Below are 18,254 nucleotides of genomic sequence, written 5' to 3' on the forward strand. Positions count from 1 at the left end.
TGCTACACATTACAATGATATCGAAATAAGGGTATAGGAAAACCAGATGTTAGTTTCTAAGTATATTTTTGAATATGTAGTTACACTTACATTGAAACATACTTTAACATCTGTATAAATATAGCCATCAATCACCGGCTAAAGAAGATAGAAAAAAAACACGTATTAACGGTGACAACTACAACAAAATTGAATGAAGGAAGGAAATCTGGTTAACTGAAAACGACCTTTCCAACTGAAACTAGGGTAGTTAGAACTACAAACGACATTTTCCATATAAACCTTTTGAACTAAAACTGACGTGATATTTCCCACAGAAACCTGGTTATGTAAAACTGAGACGACATTTCCCATCGAAATCTGTTTAACTAAAAGTGAGATGACATTTCGACAGAAACCTGGTTAACTAAGACTGAACCGACATTTCCCACTGAAACCTGGTTAACTTAAACTGAGACAACATTTCCCACTGGTCTAGCGTCTTCCACACCATTGCAAACATGTTATTATAAGTATTTATAACACCATACAAGTCAAGAATGAAAGTACACAACATTTTTATATCATGTCATAGAGCAAGTAGCAAAAATATGGTTGTAAATGGAGAATGACTTTAACATATTATATCCATAACAAAAATCAAATGAAAATAATACAATAACATTGTCTTGGTATGTATTGATTTCTATGTAGAGATTGTAGTATTGATATAATGGTGCCACATGATTCGATCATGTATTTGTTATTCCCTTGTGTAGCTCTCTCACGCTGACGACCTGACATTTGTGAGTATGCGTTGCTGTTAACAATAATCATATATGAAACTTAGTTCGTGTTGATATTTAATTAAACGTCCCAATACCTATTTACTAGTGTATCAGTACCAATCAGTGATCAGTAATTGGACGTTTCTTAACTCAACGTGTTATCTCTACAATGTGGGGCTACAATTATTAAAACGGACATCTCGTTATTGTGGCAGCGCTGCAACAATACACTATGCAAATATCCAAATATCCACAATGACACGATATCGACCAGGGTTTGCTGAGATTTCCTTATGATTTTTATTTGCGCTGTAAATGGGTACGTGCTTAACTTCGCGGCGACCGAGCTAATAGGTAATTTATCAAAACATTGTAAGTTAAATCACGGGTGGAATAACAGTATAAGAAGCAGATGAGGTATAAAAATGTGAGGAACATTATCAGTCCCGGTCGGATGGTATTGGAAATATCTTTTGATGTCAGGTCTATCAATTTTGATTTTTCCGTTGGTCAGCTTAAAACCACGCAAAGACAACACATAATGTTAACTTGCTTAGGGGGAGGGGGTAACGCTATTCTATAAACAAAAGCAGACATATTTCTATTCTAAACTACAACAAAGAAGACGAATATGAAGGATGGCACAAACAGCCGGGGTAAGAGAGGATTGATTTCAACGGCAGCAACAACAGGTCGGGTTATATAGGATGGGGCTTAGGACAGCAAAACTAGTTAGGGTCAGAAGATGGATATTAAGGGTAGCAACAACAGCTCGCGTCATAGAGGATGGATGTCAAAGGCAGCAATCACAGCTAGAGTCATAGAGGATTGACGTCAAGGGCAGCAGCAACAGCTAGGGTCATAGAGGATTGTTGTCAAGGGCAGCAACAACAGATAGGGTTATAATGCTGGCTGTAGTGCAATGGTGTTTGGTATTACAGTGGTGTTTAAGGTTATAATGTTATTATCCCAGTGCTTACCATAGATGTAGGTTATAGAAATTCATGGGAAAGTTTTTTTGTTTTTTTTTTTAATTTATTTTCATTATATTCATCAATCAAATATCCCCGCGGCACAATTACACTGGAACGCTCGTAAGGTGTGTTGGGGGTCGGCGTATGGCTGCGTATGATTAACGTATTTCTAGCTGCCAAATACGACGAGTGGTACTCTATATTTTTGTATAAAATTTTAATCCAAATTAATAGGTTTATACAACTGTATTCTTTATGATCACATAGCAATTTCCCGTGAATTGTTGTTCTCTTCGTTAATAGGGATAAAGTGTATTTATGTAGGCATGTTTAGGGGTTTTCGAAATGTACGACAGTGGTCCAAACTGTCATTAGAGAGAAATTCGGCTAGCAGGGACTTAAGTTGGTCCTTGCCATTGAACACAGGTTTTCGAGTCAAAGACCCGGTTTTTCCGAGGCATGCAATTAGATTTCAGTAATCGGTTAACTGTTATATTTCTCTATTATTCAATGTAGTGAATGGTCTTATGAACATCTGCTTGTATTTGTATATTTAGTTTTGCTGCTGGTGTATCTTGATGAAATGCCCATCGCCATTAAGTCCTTTCAGCGAGCTAACGGAAAATTGAATATTTGCGTTTGTGTTTTCATTCAGTCGCTGAGTTGAGTGAGACTTTTGTTTATTACTGTAATGCACATTTCCTAATATTAATGTACACCTATTCGTACAATAATCATGCTAGCACAGTAACCGATTTTCATAGCCTCATCATCACTTTAGATCTTTAGACATTTTCGTTCACCATTGTCACTCATATATAACATGCGTTGACTAGAATTAATTTGTTTTTTGACTGGTAATGAGTTGATGTCACGCAATGTCTTTGTGAAGCGGATGCAACATTGAATACGCTCATAAAAAGGATTATTTTCTGTTCACTTGTATGGAGGGATTACTCTAGAGCTCTTCAAGCTCGCACGTGTGCACTTCTGATCGAACAACACCTTCATTACAATGTATCATTGTGTATATCATCTAACCGTTTATCACATAGTGTGACCAATTTGAAATAAATTTGATCTGCTGACAGTTTGTGGGATTATTACAGCAATAATTTATTGTTCAATATAAACCAGTTCTTTACGTGGCAAGCTGTCATCAGCTGTCACACAATGGGTAACATTGAGTTTCTTATCCAAATTCGTTTGTTTGTAACTTAAAGCTAACGTCCTTTTGCATAATCAGTGTTCATATTGCTTAACCATATATATATATTTACTACATAATCAGTCTCCTATCAAGTGAATTCGCCCGTGTAATATGTTCACATATGTCACTTGTGTAATATATCCTGGACGTTTATCATTGGTTGTGCAATCAGAAATTGATTGTGACGTCATGACAATGTCAATATCGTAATCAAGCGAAAATTACGCCGCAAAGTGATTACCTGCGTTGTATTTTGTTTTCAATCATTTTACTTCCAAAGCTATCAAAATGTACGTAATGCAAGGAACAGTATCTTGTATATGTTTGCATTTCATACATGTACATCTGGGAGTCCTTTATCGGTATGGCGTCAACTTTTCCATTTTAACATATTCTTCTGTATTATCACTCATATAGCATGTATGTGACATCTAAGGATGCAAACAGGCAACGTTTTTGCGTGTTATATGCATTGGATAAATCACAAATTAATGAAAATTGGATTTGTAAAAGATTGTGTTTTACTATAGTGAAATACGATATAGACATAACGCTGATCTTCAGCCAATTTTTTTTATAAAAATAATTTGTTGAAATGATGAAACATTGATATGAAACAAAATCGGTTTGAGTTATAGAAAATCAGTCAAATATGTTTTTCCTAAACGTTATCTATGAGTTGATCGTGACATTAAGGACCTGGGTCTCCGTACACAGCACTATTAAAATCTTGAGAGCAGACGTAAACCACCTCCATACAGATTTGTTGAATTATTACCTAAAATCTCTATGGCAATGCATTATTACGTAATGCATCACAAAGAAAATTATAGTTCTTAACTTCGGCTCGACGTTTGTGAAAATTGCTCGGTAGTTTGCTTGCAGAATTGGAACCATGCTCATTGTTGTCTCTATATTGGGCTGACTAAAACCATTTACGCACAATGTTTGTGAAAATTACGGAGTATTTTAGTTGAAGAATTGGAAACGGAAGAGTGAACATTTTTATTACTTTTTATAGAAATACAATATATTGGTTTCTGACATGCATATTTAGGAACTGCAACTGGTTAATATTTAGGCTTTACGGAAGTCGTGACAAACAATGTTATGCATTGTAAATGGCCTCTCTGCTGGCTCAAAAACCTTTTATCAATTGTTTTCTTCTAATATGTTTTACTCGTGTAAATCCCGAGCTTAGATTTTGATAATAATGATTACCAGGATATATGGACATTTTGATATTTATAAAACTTAGCCATATCCCTTGAAGAAACAATACATTTTCACGATAATCCTCACTTATAATGTACTTTGTCTATATACCCCTAGTGATTAGTTCACGGATTAGCTTTACTATATCTAAACATTAAACTGTCTTGATCTGATACTCATGACCTATCCAAATGACAGAGCCTTGCAGGCATTATTTGATATACAAATGTTTATCCTTTATCTTATATTTCTATATTAAGCCTGGTCTCCTGTCTTTGACATCACAAATCTCCAAACACTTTTATTTTTGTCAAAATCGCATTGTCTCATCACGTACGTTGGGGTGATTTAATAAACATCGGCTGTTGATCGTTGACATACCAAAAGGCAATTATCTTGTCCGTAATTTTAGATAGATTTAGAGTTAAAGAACCGTGAACTGCTTGTGATAAATGACCGGTATAGGTAGGGGTCTCTATCGAGCGTACTCGGGAAGTGCTCTGATTAATCGTGAAGATGGAGTTATTAGTCACACCATTGAATCACAAATAATCTCACATTTAATGATTTTATTATGCAAAACTATACAAATTTGGTGGTAAATTATTAATAATGCCAACCAATATTACGTTACAATTTAAACAATGGACGATCATTTTACACTATTATTTTATTCAGTATCAATTCTGTGTCTATTCCCTGCAGGTAGGGCGTAAAAATTGTACCTGCTGCCCCCATTGCATGATCGTAAGAGGCGACTAAATTTGGGATCTTATCTTTTATATTCTTTCTGAACAACTTTCTTCTTCCTAATGTCTCCCTTGACAATTCCTCACTTTTGGCCTTTAGTTGAGCGTTCGCCCCTGTGAGGAAGGCTTTGGGTTCTGTCCCCTTGCCGAGACATACCAGAGTCTTTAAAAATGGTAGTTGCTACTCCTGCTTAGCGTTCAGCATATTGGGAGTTGGGGGACTTGTTCGCCCGTTGTCAGTATAATGTGACCGGGTGGGGTGTCCTGTTGGGTGTCTTCGGCAGTACGCTTCAGTGAGGTAGCACTATAAATCGGCAAAAGTTCCGGCCTATCACAAGGAGACTTAACACGAACATACCGCAGCCTCCCAAAACACACATATGCACTCACCACACGCATGCATGTCACACGCACGGGATGCCGTCCTTAAATGACCTTAGCTGTTAATAGGACGTTAAACAAAATAAACCAAACCAAACCAATGTCTTCATTTAATCGCTTTATTTAAAATGTTGTGACTTCCTACAAATAACGTCAGATCTGAGGAAATGAGGGATAAAATCTTAAAGATCAAGACTTTTCAATACTGAATTTATACCTCTTGTTCTTTCTCTAGGGTCGCCATAGGAGTCCAGTGTTTGTATTGGTATTGCGACCTCATTTCGTACCCGTATCAAACGGTTTTGTTTGGTAGTTTAACTGGTTTTTTTATGAATTGAAATATAATATTTAAACTGAGCGACTATACCATGAAACAGTTTTCAAAACAAAATCCGTTCTATTTGTTTGACGCTACAGAACGGTCGATATTTGTTAAAATATATGCCTGGCAATTGTTTAATTATTCAAATTGTTGATTCCCACCTGACTCAGGCTTACAAGAGTGTTATCTCATGATTGGGTTACACAATACCTCTGATTCAATCATCTTTCAATTTTCTACAGAATGTTCAGGCCTATCCATGTTATTGTCTGTCAATGCTAGCCATTTAAATTTGAATCCACGAAACTCCAAGAAACTCGTTCGTATCCTCTTCATACGCTCGTGTATGCTATTTTAAGATGTTCTAAATACACAAGTGTAGATAAGGTAATATAGTTCCCCTGAACACGTGCGTTGGTATGTTATTTTACGAACATACCAAGCATTGCCAATAACGTTGAAGTATCATTACCGCGTGATAGCAAGTCACGGAATCACTTTCAAGGTACGGTAGCAGTAAATGGGTAAATATTACCACGTTATGTTTTATATTATCCCCAATTTATTAATAGAAATTATAAGTCATACAGCTGTGTAAAATCAAATATAAGCTCACACAAGACGACCATTTACGCCAAAATTGGTACCAGACCTGTCCCATTTTCATCTACATTTCTCAAACAAAACGCGTTTGCTCTATTTCCTTGTACAAATATGAATGCTGATGTTTCATGAAGTTTTTTTTTTTTGTTGCCGATAACTTATGTATCAAATATAAATCATAAAAACAAAATTTGAAATAAGGCACAGCGGAGAAATCAAAAGAAAATGAAATACAACATGCACATTGATAAGCAAACTAGACAAAACAAGGTGATAAGGTTTCCTGCATGGCACGTGGTATTCATTTTCATCTTTCTCATGAAAACCATGAAAACACGAATGTAAAATCATTAACCCTAGATGCTGGAAAATTGGTTATGATTAATACCGCACTGATCACTGCAGAGTTGTTTTTCACCCCTACGGGGGGCGTACAATCCGAAAGAAATCGGAATTTTACTACTTAGGAAAGGACTATTCACAATCCTGGAACGGAAGTCAAATTTGCCGTAGAATTTGAGTGTAAATCCAATACCATTGCTTTAAATAGCTAAACGTTAGATTATTAGGTTAACTGAAACGTTGAAACCTATGAAGACGTTACCACTTATTATCTATTAGCAAATATATCCAAGATTCAAGTTATTGCGTTAAGATGAAAAACGGTAAATAGAAAGCAGCCTTTAACAAATAAAAAAAATCATCAATAACAGCTGATGCAAACAAGTGAACAGTTAGTGATGTAAAAGAAGTAACTATTTTGATGTATTCTACTCTGCCTCAAACCCATGCCCACTGGTCTAGCAGACTAACACTATTTTGATGTATTCTACTGTGCCTCAAACCAATGCCCAATGGTCTACCAGACTAACACTATTTTGATGTATTTTACTGTGCCTTGAACCCATGCCCAAAGGTCTACCAGACTAACGCCCTGATGAATGATAACCGTAAATAAGAAGCAGTTAGCAGCTTGTAACCGAATCTAAGGAAATACCAAGGGTTCGAGTTTCCTTAGGATAACTGTGATGCTTGTTGCACCAGGCCACGTGTTTACCCTGGAGTCTCTGCATTGCTGCTAACGTAGTATTAGTATGGGTCAGCTCATTAAAACCTCCACTGTGGTCAATTTTGGGTTCCCTGGCCTTCTAGCGCTCTACCGAATGAACAATTGAAAATTATTTTAATATTGATAAGCTGTTAAAGTATAATGCCGTCACCTTTACCAATAAAACATCGAAAAGCATATGGAAACATTCAAAACCCATCCCAGTGTCGTATCAGAAAAAAACTAATCATATAGATTTAACAATGTTGCAAATTAATGGTCACGTCTCTTCGATGTTACATTTCTTTTATTTCACGACTTCAACCTCGATGTGTATGTGTAAGAATGATTATGTAGTGCTGTAAAGCTGGAACATAGTTTTACGTTGGTATTTCTTCAAACAGTTTTGATGTATGTGGTAGTCATCGTTAACCGATTCCATACCTTGTACATGTTTGTCATCCTTTCACCTAAATAAGTCACTCGTGGTTGTCATACTTAACCTCATGCTTGATGGAATTCTTACACATTTCTTCGTGCGTTTGTCTACTCCATTAGTTAAGGCTTGCTTTCCCTTTGCCTTAAAAGGAAATAGTTTCTCTGTTAAAAGCCTTGCATGATACATATATGTGTGTGTGTGTATTGCATAATACCATGTCATTAAAATGACTAAGAGCGGCTTAGTCATAAAATGTTTAAATAGAAATACAAAGTTAATGTATGAGCAAGCAGTATATAGATCCAACTTCATAAGAACAATATCAAAATATCAATTAATAATTTAGATGAAATGCTTTCCTATAATTATATTACAATCTTAACAACACTTATGAAACTGGTAAAAGCAGTAAACATTTGTCTTGATTTTTTAGGTACCGTAACAAAGACAAATGATTCAACATCACTTCAAAATCCCTTTATGTCTAAATTTCACTCTAAAACATTTTCTTATAAAACAGATGTATCTAAATTAGAGAGAACTTTTATACATCTATCATGATCATTGTCATTTGTAACAGCTACCTAAAATAATTTAAACAGGAAACGATTTAGGATGCTATATGTTGGTGCTACATGTTCACTTGTAGCAACAAGCCGTAACTAGGGCATTTTATATGATTGATGGCACATGAATTAAATCGCACCCCTAACCATGCATTTCGTTCCTCTGTTGATGCACGAGGCCGCCGTATCTCTACTCGGTACCCGCAGCAGTGGAATTCAATAACATTGATGCATTGCCTATCAAAGAGTATGCGATAATGCAGTGTGGAGTATTCGATGATAACACGAATTACTTGAGACACATCTGGGATAATGAACTCTCAGACTTTTTTCCCCTGTTCTTACTCTCTTCAGTTGTCTTTTTGGAATCATGTAAAAATACAGATAAAGTTTAACTGATTGGAATAACAATATCATTATGTATATCAGTTTTTGGTATAGCAGTGAAACAACCCAGCTTTGTATTGTAGCTGTTCAATTGATATCACAGTGTTTATTATTATCATATTCTTCTCTTAGAAAAGTTAATAACAAAATAACACAGACAAAATGGAGAATAAACGAAAATATTATTCTAACACACAATCAATAAAACGAGGCACAATATAAAAAAGTAAATATGAATAAAAAAAATAAAGTTTTCGACCAATAAAGGAGAATATGACCAGATCTTCCGGACCGCAGCCGTCTTCTATTGAATCAACGAAATCTAGGTTAATATGTCATGTATCCAAATTAAAAACAAGAGATAAGGACGTCATGAAATCAACGAGCGTAGAGCAAAAGGAAACAAAGCAATCCCGAGCGGTTTCTGTATGTCGATCATTAAACTAACCCATGGTGTTTACCAACCTGTAACTATTACGCTGTAGGTAACGATCGAGGCGTAAGTGGCAGGTGCCTGAGTTATGATGCAAACAATGATTTGTATCAAATTGTGTATAAATAATGACGATTGTTTATATTGGAAAGTGTTCTGGTTTTGTTCATACACGTCTCTTCGGCTATTTGTATACAAATAGTAGTGATATCCGATATCTTCTCGGAGAAATCTTCCGAATGCGCTGTTAATTTGAATCAAGAAGAACAAATCCACGTTATTTCAAATATATGTGTGCAAGCCGGGTGCATGTTCAGAGACTGAAGCTTGTTTGCTGCAATAGTTTGACTCGTAAAGAGAAATAAAAATTAATGTTGTAGTTAAAATGTCATTTATTGAATGACTGGTAAATTATGTACATGTGTTTCCAGGCTTATTTGAATTCGTACTAGCAAACAAATAATGTACATGTGTTTCTAGGTTTATTTGAATTCGTACTAGCAAACAAATAATGTACATGTGTTTCTAGGTTTATTTGAATTCGTAATAGCAAACAAATACTGGACATGCGTTTCAAGGTTTGTTGAATTCGTACTAGCAAACAAATGCTGGACATGCGTTTCAAGGTTTGTTGAATTCGTACTAGCAAACAAATGCTGGACATGCGTTTCAAGGTTTATTTGAATTCGAACTACTATACAAAAACTGTACATCCTCCAGGTTTGTTTTAATTAGTACTAGCAAACAAATACTGTGCATGCGTTTCAAGGTTTGTTGAATTCGTACTAGCAAACAAATACTGGACATGCGTTTCAAGGTTTGTTGAATTCGTACTATCATACAAATACTGTACATGTGTTTCTAGGTTTATTTGAATTCGTACTACTATACAAAAACTGTACATCCTCCAGGTTTGTTTTAATTAGTACTAGCAAACAAATACTGTGCATGCGTTTCAAGGTTTGTTGAATTCGTACTAGCAAACAAATACTGGACATGCGTTTCAAGGTTTGTTGAATTCGTACTATCATACAAATACTGTACATGTGTTTCTAGGTTTATTTGAATTCGTACTACTATACAAAAACTGTACATCCTCCAGGTTTGTTTTAATTAGTACTAGCATACAAATACTGTGTGTATATGTGTTTCCAAGTTTATTTGTATTCGTACTAGCATACAAAAACTGTATATGTGTTTCCAGGTTTATTTGTATTCGTAATAGCATACCGTACTGTATATGTGTTTCTAGGTTTATTTGAATTCGTAATAGCATACCGTACTGTATATGTGTTTCTAGGTTTATTTGAATTCGTACTAGCATACCGTACTGTATATGTGTTTCTAGGTTTATTTGTATTCGTAATAGCATACCGTACTGTATATGTGTTTCTAGGTTTATTTGAATTCGTACTAGCATACCGTACTGTATATGTGTTTCTAGGTTTATTTGAATTCGTACTAGCATACCGTACTGTATATGTGTTTCTAGGTTTATTTGTATTCGTAATAGCATACCGTACTGTATATGTGTTTCTAGGTTTATTTGAATTCGTACTAGCATACCATTTAAATTTTGTGTTAATTTAAGTTTATACAAGCACATGTCCTCTACAATCTTGAGTTTCTTTAACTCCTAATCTAACGTCAGATTATTATATATTGTAAGGTCATACGGGACTTATAATGTTTTTTGGAAGGGAATTTTCACGTTAATGTTACAAATGTACAACTTCATATATCTATGTAAATAGGTCTTATATATAATAAGCCGGAGAGTTAACCTTCGGTAACGTTTGTTCAGCAGTAATTAGATGATGTCATTATGCATGAATATTAAGTATGTTGTTAGTAATCACGTGACTATAGTGACCAATGGTCAAGAGTTTAGGTGACGCTAATTTCAGTCTTTGTCTAGCAGTTGAGGAGGCTGGTGGAATTACGTTCATGTTTCTTTTGACGACTGTGTTTTACACGATTAACATTACTTCCAGTGTTTACTACACAGACTACTTGTTTATACAGACAATTTAGAATCACTACGTATCTTCACGATGATCTGCTATCCTGCAAGATAGTTTTGCGAACTTTTAAACTTTCAAGAACAGCTATTTCGGACCGTTCGTAGGGGCTTACGTAGTCTTCCCCGTCATTTCGTTGTGAGTGGATCAATATTTTGATAATCTTCATAGCATATTGAAAGAACTTTCACATGTTTGGACTATTTTTCGGTTAAAAATAACAATTTGGGACACAGTTAAACACAGACCGAAGTCAGCAGCCGTAGCAGCGACATGGGACCCAAACAAAGGGGAACCAGAATATCTACTCGTGCTGTGCCTTACGATCTCGATCTCCCGAAAAATTGGACCAACCAATTCGGATTTATATGCAAACATGTACAACCCTGCACCTATGGGGATTTCCCAGGGGCTGCGGTTATCACTATGGATTGGAAATTACCAAGTTAATTCCAAATTTACCTTAAGGAATAATCCTACAGAGTAGCCCCTAAGAATGCCAAAAAATTATAATGTGTTGATACATGAAAGTAGAGCTTTTCAATAAATGTAACTTTTAGAGCTAATGTGACTTGTGTTATTGTATAAAGTACTGTATATGTGTTTCTAGGTTTATTTGAATTCGTACTAGCATACCGTACTGTATATGTGTTTCTAGGTTTATTTGTATTCGTAATAGCATACCGTACTGTATATGTGTTTCTAGGTTTATTTGAATTCGTACTAGCATACCGTACTGTATATGTGTTTCTAGGTTTATTTGAATTCGTACTAGCATACCGTACTGTATATGTGTTTCTAGTTTTATTTGTATTCGTACTAGCATACCGTACTGTATGTGTTTCTAGGTTTATTTGAATTTGTACTAGCATATCGTACTGTATATGTGTTTCTAGGTTTATTTGAATTCGTACTAGCATACCGTACTGTATATGTGTTTCTAGTTTTATTTGTATTCGTACTAGCATACCGTACTGTATGTGTTTCTAGGTTTATTTGAATTCGTACTAGCATATCGTACTGTATATGTGTTTCTAGGTTTATTTGAATTCGTACTAGCATACCGTACTGTATATGTGTTTCTAGGTTTATTTGAATTCGTACTAGCATACCGTACTGTATATGTGTTTCATCAATTCACATTCTTTAGTTCATTTATATGTGCCGTACACTGTGTAATCAATAGAACTTTTAGTGATAAAAAGTGAAAATATCATAACAGTCTCCTCATTGTTAATACTCCACACGCCAAATCGTGATGTAGTTTATGGAACACTAATAATTGCTATGTTATCTGTATGTCCTCGGTCCCATTATCTCCTGCGCTTCACGTCCCACCCTTGTCGACTATCCACCTACCCGCCAGGGTTAGCAGGGATACGAGTACCAGCGTTGACGCGTCCTCCCGATATATGGTAATTCGTCTTATCAGCGTAAACAGGGAACATAATCGATCATATTGCACCATCGATCTCTTACTTTGCTTTGCATAATACAGCCTATGAGATTGACATACAGAACACCATCACTCTTAGATCTGACATATTTTACTGGAATGGTTTGCAAAATCGTGTTATATCTTATGTGCCACTTTATACTGCTTCTTTTAAAATTAAACTGTGATGTGTACACATGTTAACGCGGACTAACAGAAAATAATATAATGCTGGAAGTGGATTAGAAAGAAGATATTAACGTCATCAAAGTAATAATACAGTTCCAGCTCATGTTATCCTACAAACAAACAAACAGTTCAATTTCCTTCGTAAATTCTATTTCAAGATGCACTGTGATCCCACTTACTGAATTCCAATAATAACGCCCACGTATAAGACGTATTAGAAGTCTACTTTATTGACCTTTGTATGTGGGTTTAACATAACCATCAGCTATATAAGATTACACTTCTATCAAATTTGATCTTAAGTTAAGAGATATAAAATGTAATATCCTCTTGGCCCGTAGCATGCTGTGATACATATATGCACTTGTACCAGTGTGTCGTGCCTGTGCCATCCGCTTATAGGTAAGGGTTGTTGTTCGTGCCCCAACTAGTTTCTAATTAAGACACTGGGGCTTACGACAAAGAAGTACTCTGTCATCATTAAGTAATACTTCTCTCTTGTTTGTGTTCTTCTACAGTTAAAAACCTAATACGTTACGGAAATCGATCAGTACGTCATTAACGACATTAAATAGGCGCTTGTTCTGTCTGCACTGGACAACAATTATGGACGACCGATGACGTCATAGCAACATGCTCCGGGTTAATCATTTCTCACATGCGTAGGCTACAGACACTTGTCGTTACCTGACAACTTTTTTTGTTGTCGTGTATCCATGTGTACATATGATAAATATATTATTTTGGAAGTATCAGTAGAGGTAGTTCTGTTCATTTGATATAGATGTTCTGTTGTTTAAAGAATCCTGTTGTCAGGATATTGTGATCCCCTTCTGGCAGTTTTGATATATAACGATTGTTAAACTTTTAATTGTGTTGCATTGATGAGGGTATAGCACATCCTCTGTTTTTGGTAGACATTATAAATAGAAAGTTGTTTTTAAGTTACAGATCTTAGGTACACGCATTTTGAAACGTAACATGCTGGTTTTTCTCGAGGTGAAAATTACTTCATGGCAATAACACGAATGACATCTGTAAACATTAATATCAGTTTATCGTTATACCTATGACAACTAATGCCTGGTTATTTGTTTCAGTATATGAATTCATCGTCTCATCACCTACTACAGCGAGAAGACTAGAGAGCGATCAAATACAGACACAACAAATACTGAACAAACAGCATATGGAATCCATTCTAACGAACATTCCGGAGAAAATAAACTTGTCTTTCCGGAATTATCTTCGAGGCCTGGAAAATTGGACTCGGAGTCCTATGAAGATTGTACAAAAATTAGAGCAACTTATTCAGACTAGTACAGGGAGTAACAAGTATCCACACTATCCGTCTATAGACAGTAACAAGTATCCACACTATCCGTCTATAGACAGAAACCTCACCTCAAGCAGAACAGATCATCTGATTGACAGAATGAGTGTGTTACTTAGCGTTCTGCTTCGTGAACTTCACAGACATGGGTCCAACAAGCATACCACTATACCGCAATCTGACATCAACAGAACCCATCCGAGTGAGAAATGCGAACGGACTAAACGCGAATTGCCTTCATATCTAAATAATGGCACCTCTTTAAAACATGCACAAACGGATGAATATCAAAATGCATCACTTACTGAAAAACAAAACGTTTCTGGTCAGTTTGATGACAACGAAAGAATAACAATACTGCCATTGACTGAATCCGTTGACGGAAATGAAAGCACTTCAACGGCAACGAGTGAGGTTACCACTAATCGAAGAAGAGTGAAAATTGTCCGGAAGTCACGTCGTCGTGCATACAGGTCACGAGTCATCACTCCAAAACGTAAAAAGAAGCCAGAATGCCAGACAATACTAGCATGCATCCACCCCTACATATCGTACCTGGCAGGAACCATTATGTTCATCCTCGTTGTGTACCTCATCATAGTGTTCGGTAAATGTGTATGTGACGACTCCTTCTAGAATCCATTATGTAATTTAGATATGCAATGACAACATGTATCAACAATTACGTAGATGTAGACATAATCGAGTACGCCCGGCTATAATCTGGTATCCTTCATCAGTATATATATATGACAGAAACCATCGAGTTATGACGAGTGATGGACCGGAAGTACATAAACTAGAGACATCTACAAAGTATACACACTTACAACATAGCAATAACGTATAGTGTGTATGTTTTTTTTATACTCTTGCGTAAATGAGATATATGTATTTTATATCTGAAAGTTATGCAAAAACAAACAAAGTTGTAATAGGTGATTTCCGTGATTTTTTGTGTGTCTGATAAATAAACTTTCGTAGGTGAACCGTAATTGGTCATGTTACTCGTGGTAACTGCTATGTGTCTGTAGGTCAGCAAATAAGTTTGTCATAACGCTATGATTAATTGAAATAGCTTAGTAATGACATGTTATTTTCATGAATGATATACTTCGCAAATTGGTTAAGATCTTAATTTTTTTTTGTATTGGTGACTCATTAGCAAATCAAACTTTTGCACGAATATTGATTACATAAACAGTAACATCCGATTATCTCCATCATTATTTCTAAAAAAATCAGACTTGATTTGTAGCAGGAAGTACCATTAATTTGCCAAACGTTCTTGAATGTATCCGGTATTCTGACCGAATGACACTTGTTTTTATTTTTTATGAACTATTTTCGTCTATACTCGGGGCACTCCTCATAATAAAACACTTCCAATAGCCTAACCAGCAATATAGTCCTGATAGAGTTTTGATTAAATGGCAATGTTTTAAAACCCGGTGAAAGCCAACATGTACAGGAAATCAGTGACTGACGTATTGTATTCAATATCATACGAAGGTAAATTAATTTAAATTTTCAATACAAATTCTAATTTGTGCTTATAATTACGATAAATCCTCGGTAAACCGTAATGAATTGTTTTATATACACTGAATAAGGTCTGGACATGTCGTGTGATCCTGATTAATCACGTGACTAAATACTATGTTCGTAGTGTCACTCTCAATACTTAATTTTAGAAAATGTGTTCATTTCTCCTATCCTAATCTCAATAATAGTAATGTTGTCCTCTTTTCTTAAAATTATGTAAACCGTAGATCACTTTGTGCATTTTCTTACTTTTTACACAGCGTAGCACTCTTACATCTAATCAATAGAATTATTTGTGAACCTCCAAAAAACTAAGTTTGAAAGATCGACGGGAACTTCGTTCTGTGCAACAGTTTATTGGTACATATAGGACTCTTTCTCACATTGGGTTTGCCATGCTTTTCCTTCCTGACGATACGTCTTTAGATATCGCCATGAATTATATCCTATCATTCTGGAGTAGACTGTTTTTATATTGTTTACTTCTGTCCGGGATTGACAGTTTGTTGATAATTAAGACGACGCTTATTGGCTTTGATTGTCGGCAGACAGGCAGTGCTGAATTATCACCAGACACACAGAGAGAAATATGGAGTTGATGATCGCCGTACAGACAGTGCTGAATTATCACCATACAAACAGAGAGAAATATGGAGTTGATGATCGCCGTACAGACAGTGCTGAATTATCACCAGACAAACAGAGAGAAATATGGAGTTGATGATCGATGTACAGGCAGTGCTGAATTATCACCAGACAAACAGAGAGAAATATGGAGTGGATGATCATTGTACAGACAGTGCTGAATTATCACCAGACAAACAGAGAGAAATATGGAGTGGATGATCATTGTACAGGCAGTGCTGAATTATCACCAGACAAACAGAGAGAAATATGGAGTTGATGATCGATGTACAGGCAGTGCTGAATTATCACCAGACAAACAGAGAGAAATATGGAGTGGATGATCATTGTACAGACAGTGCTGAATTATCACCAGACAAACAGAGAGAAATATGGAGTGGATGATCATTGTACAGGCAGTGCTGAATTATCACCAGACAAACAGAGAGAAATATGGAGTTGATGAATCACCAGACAAACAGAGAAATATGGAGTTGATGATCACTGTACAGGCAGTGCTGAATTATCACCAGACAAACAGAGAGAAATATGGAGTTGATGATCGCCGTACAGACAGTGCTGAATTATCACCAGACAAACAGAGAGAAATATGGAGTTGATGATCGCCGTACAGACAGTGCTGAATTATCACCAGACAAACAGAGAGAAATATGGAGTTGATGATCGCCGTACAGACAGTGCTGAATTATCACCAGACAAACAGAGAAATATGGAGTTGATGATCGATGTACAGACAGGCAGTGCTGAATTATCACCAGACAAACAGAGAGAAATATGGAGTTGATGATCACTGTACAGGCAGTACTTAATTATCACCAGACAAACAGAGAGAAATATGGAGTTGATGATCGCCGTACAGACAGTGCTGAATTATCACCAGACAAACAGAGAGAAATATGGAGTTGATGATCGCCGTACAGACAGTGCTGAATTATCACCAGACAAACAGAGAGAAATATGGAGTTGATGATCGCCGTACAGACAGTGCTGAATTATCACCAGACAAACAGAGAAATATGGAGTTGATGATCGATGTACAGACAGGCAGTGCTGAATTATCACCAGACAAACAGAGAGAAATATGGAGTTGATGATCACTGTACAGGCAGTACTTAATTATCACCAGACAAACAGAGAGAAATACGGAGTTGATGAATCACCAGACAAACAGAGAGAAGTATGGAGTTGATGATCACTGTACAGCTTCTTTAGTGTGATTCAGGTTTATCATGATAAAGGAATATATAGTGTATAACATTGAAGTAACAAGCAGAGTTTGGTAGGTGCGGTTATTAATATGGGACCATATTTAGATATTCCTGGCAAAACGAAAACATTTAGATAGGTATTTTCCAGCTATGAAATACAGTAGATGAAAATGTGTTGTCAATGAATGTCTTTCATATTGTACAAAATAGTTTATATATGTTTATACATTATGCAAATACTGCAACGATTGTTAATACAGGATATAGATAGCTTGTTTGACTCTGTTTTTGTATGAACAGTGAAATCCAATGTATAGATTACGATAGGGACATATCAGTATAGATTTGCTGTGCACAATTTATCTGAATCATGTGATAATAAAATTTTGTAGAGTTCATTTTAGTGTTTGGTGTTAGAACGGAACTAATGATTTCAGATGATATCTATGATGAGAGTAAAGCGACCTAAACATTTCCTAATTTTGACTTTTTATTATGATCAGGTGTATACTGTATCAAATGGTCTGATATCAATATCCCAATTTCTGTGTCAAAAACTCCTATAGGTGTATAGGGGTATAGAATGTCCTTTATATATATATATTTTTTTTTTTTTTATTTCCAATTGGTTCTTTTTGCTGTTTGTTAACTTTAATTTCGATTTCAATTTTGTTGGTATTATATGATGCTGCAGTATTTCGTTTTTAAATGTAACTGCCTTACAACATCTCTCACTTGGTCTGGCCCTGCATTTTACCCAAACTACAAGCGCTCGCTCGAACTA

General features: G+C 35.7%; 1 protein-coding gene across 1 annotated transcript in view; it reads left to right on the forward strand.

The window, feature by feature from the left end:
* The window catches only part of LOC117324358, a 34,049-nt gene extending 16,181 nt beyond the window's left edge, over positions 1-17,868 (forward strand). Inside the window, exon 3 of the mRNA XM_033880169.1 lies at positions 13,840-17,868. Coding sequence (XP_033736060.1) covers positions 13,840-14,708 — 869 coding nt within the window. The 3' untranslated portion in view covers positions 14,709-17,868. The remainder of the gene's footprint in view (positions 1-13,839) is intronic.
* Positions 17,869-18,254: the final 386 nt, after the last annotated feature.

This window comes from Pecten maximus, chromosome 3 (genome assembly GCF_902652985.1).
Source record: "Pecten maximus chromosome 3, xPecMax1.1, whole genome shotgun sequence".
NCBI classification, from domain to species: Eukaryota; Metazoa; Mollusca; class Bivalvia; order Pectinida; family Pectinidae; genus Pecten; species Pecten maximus.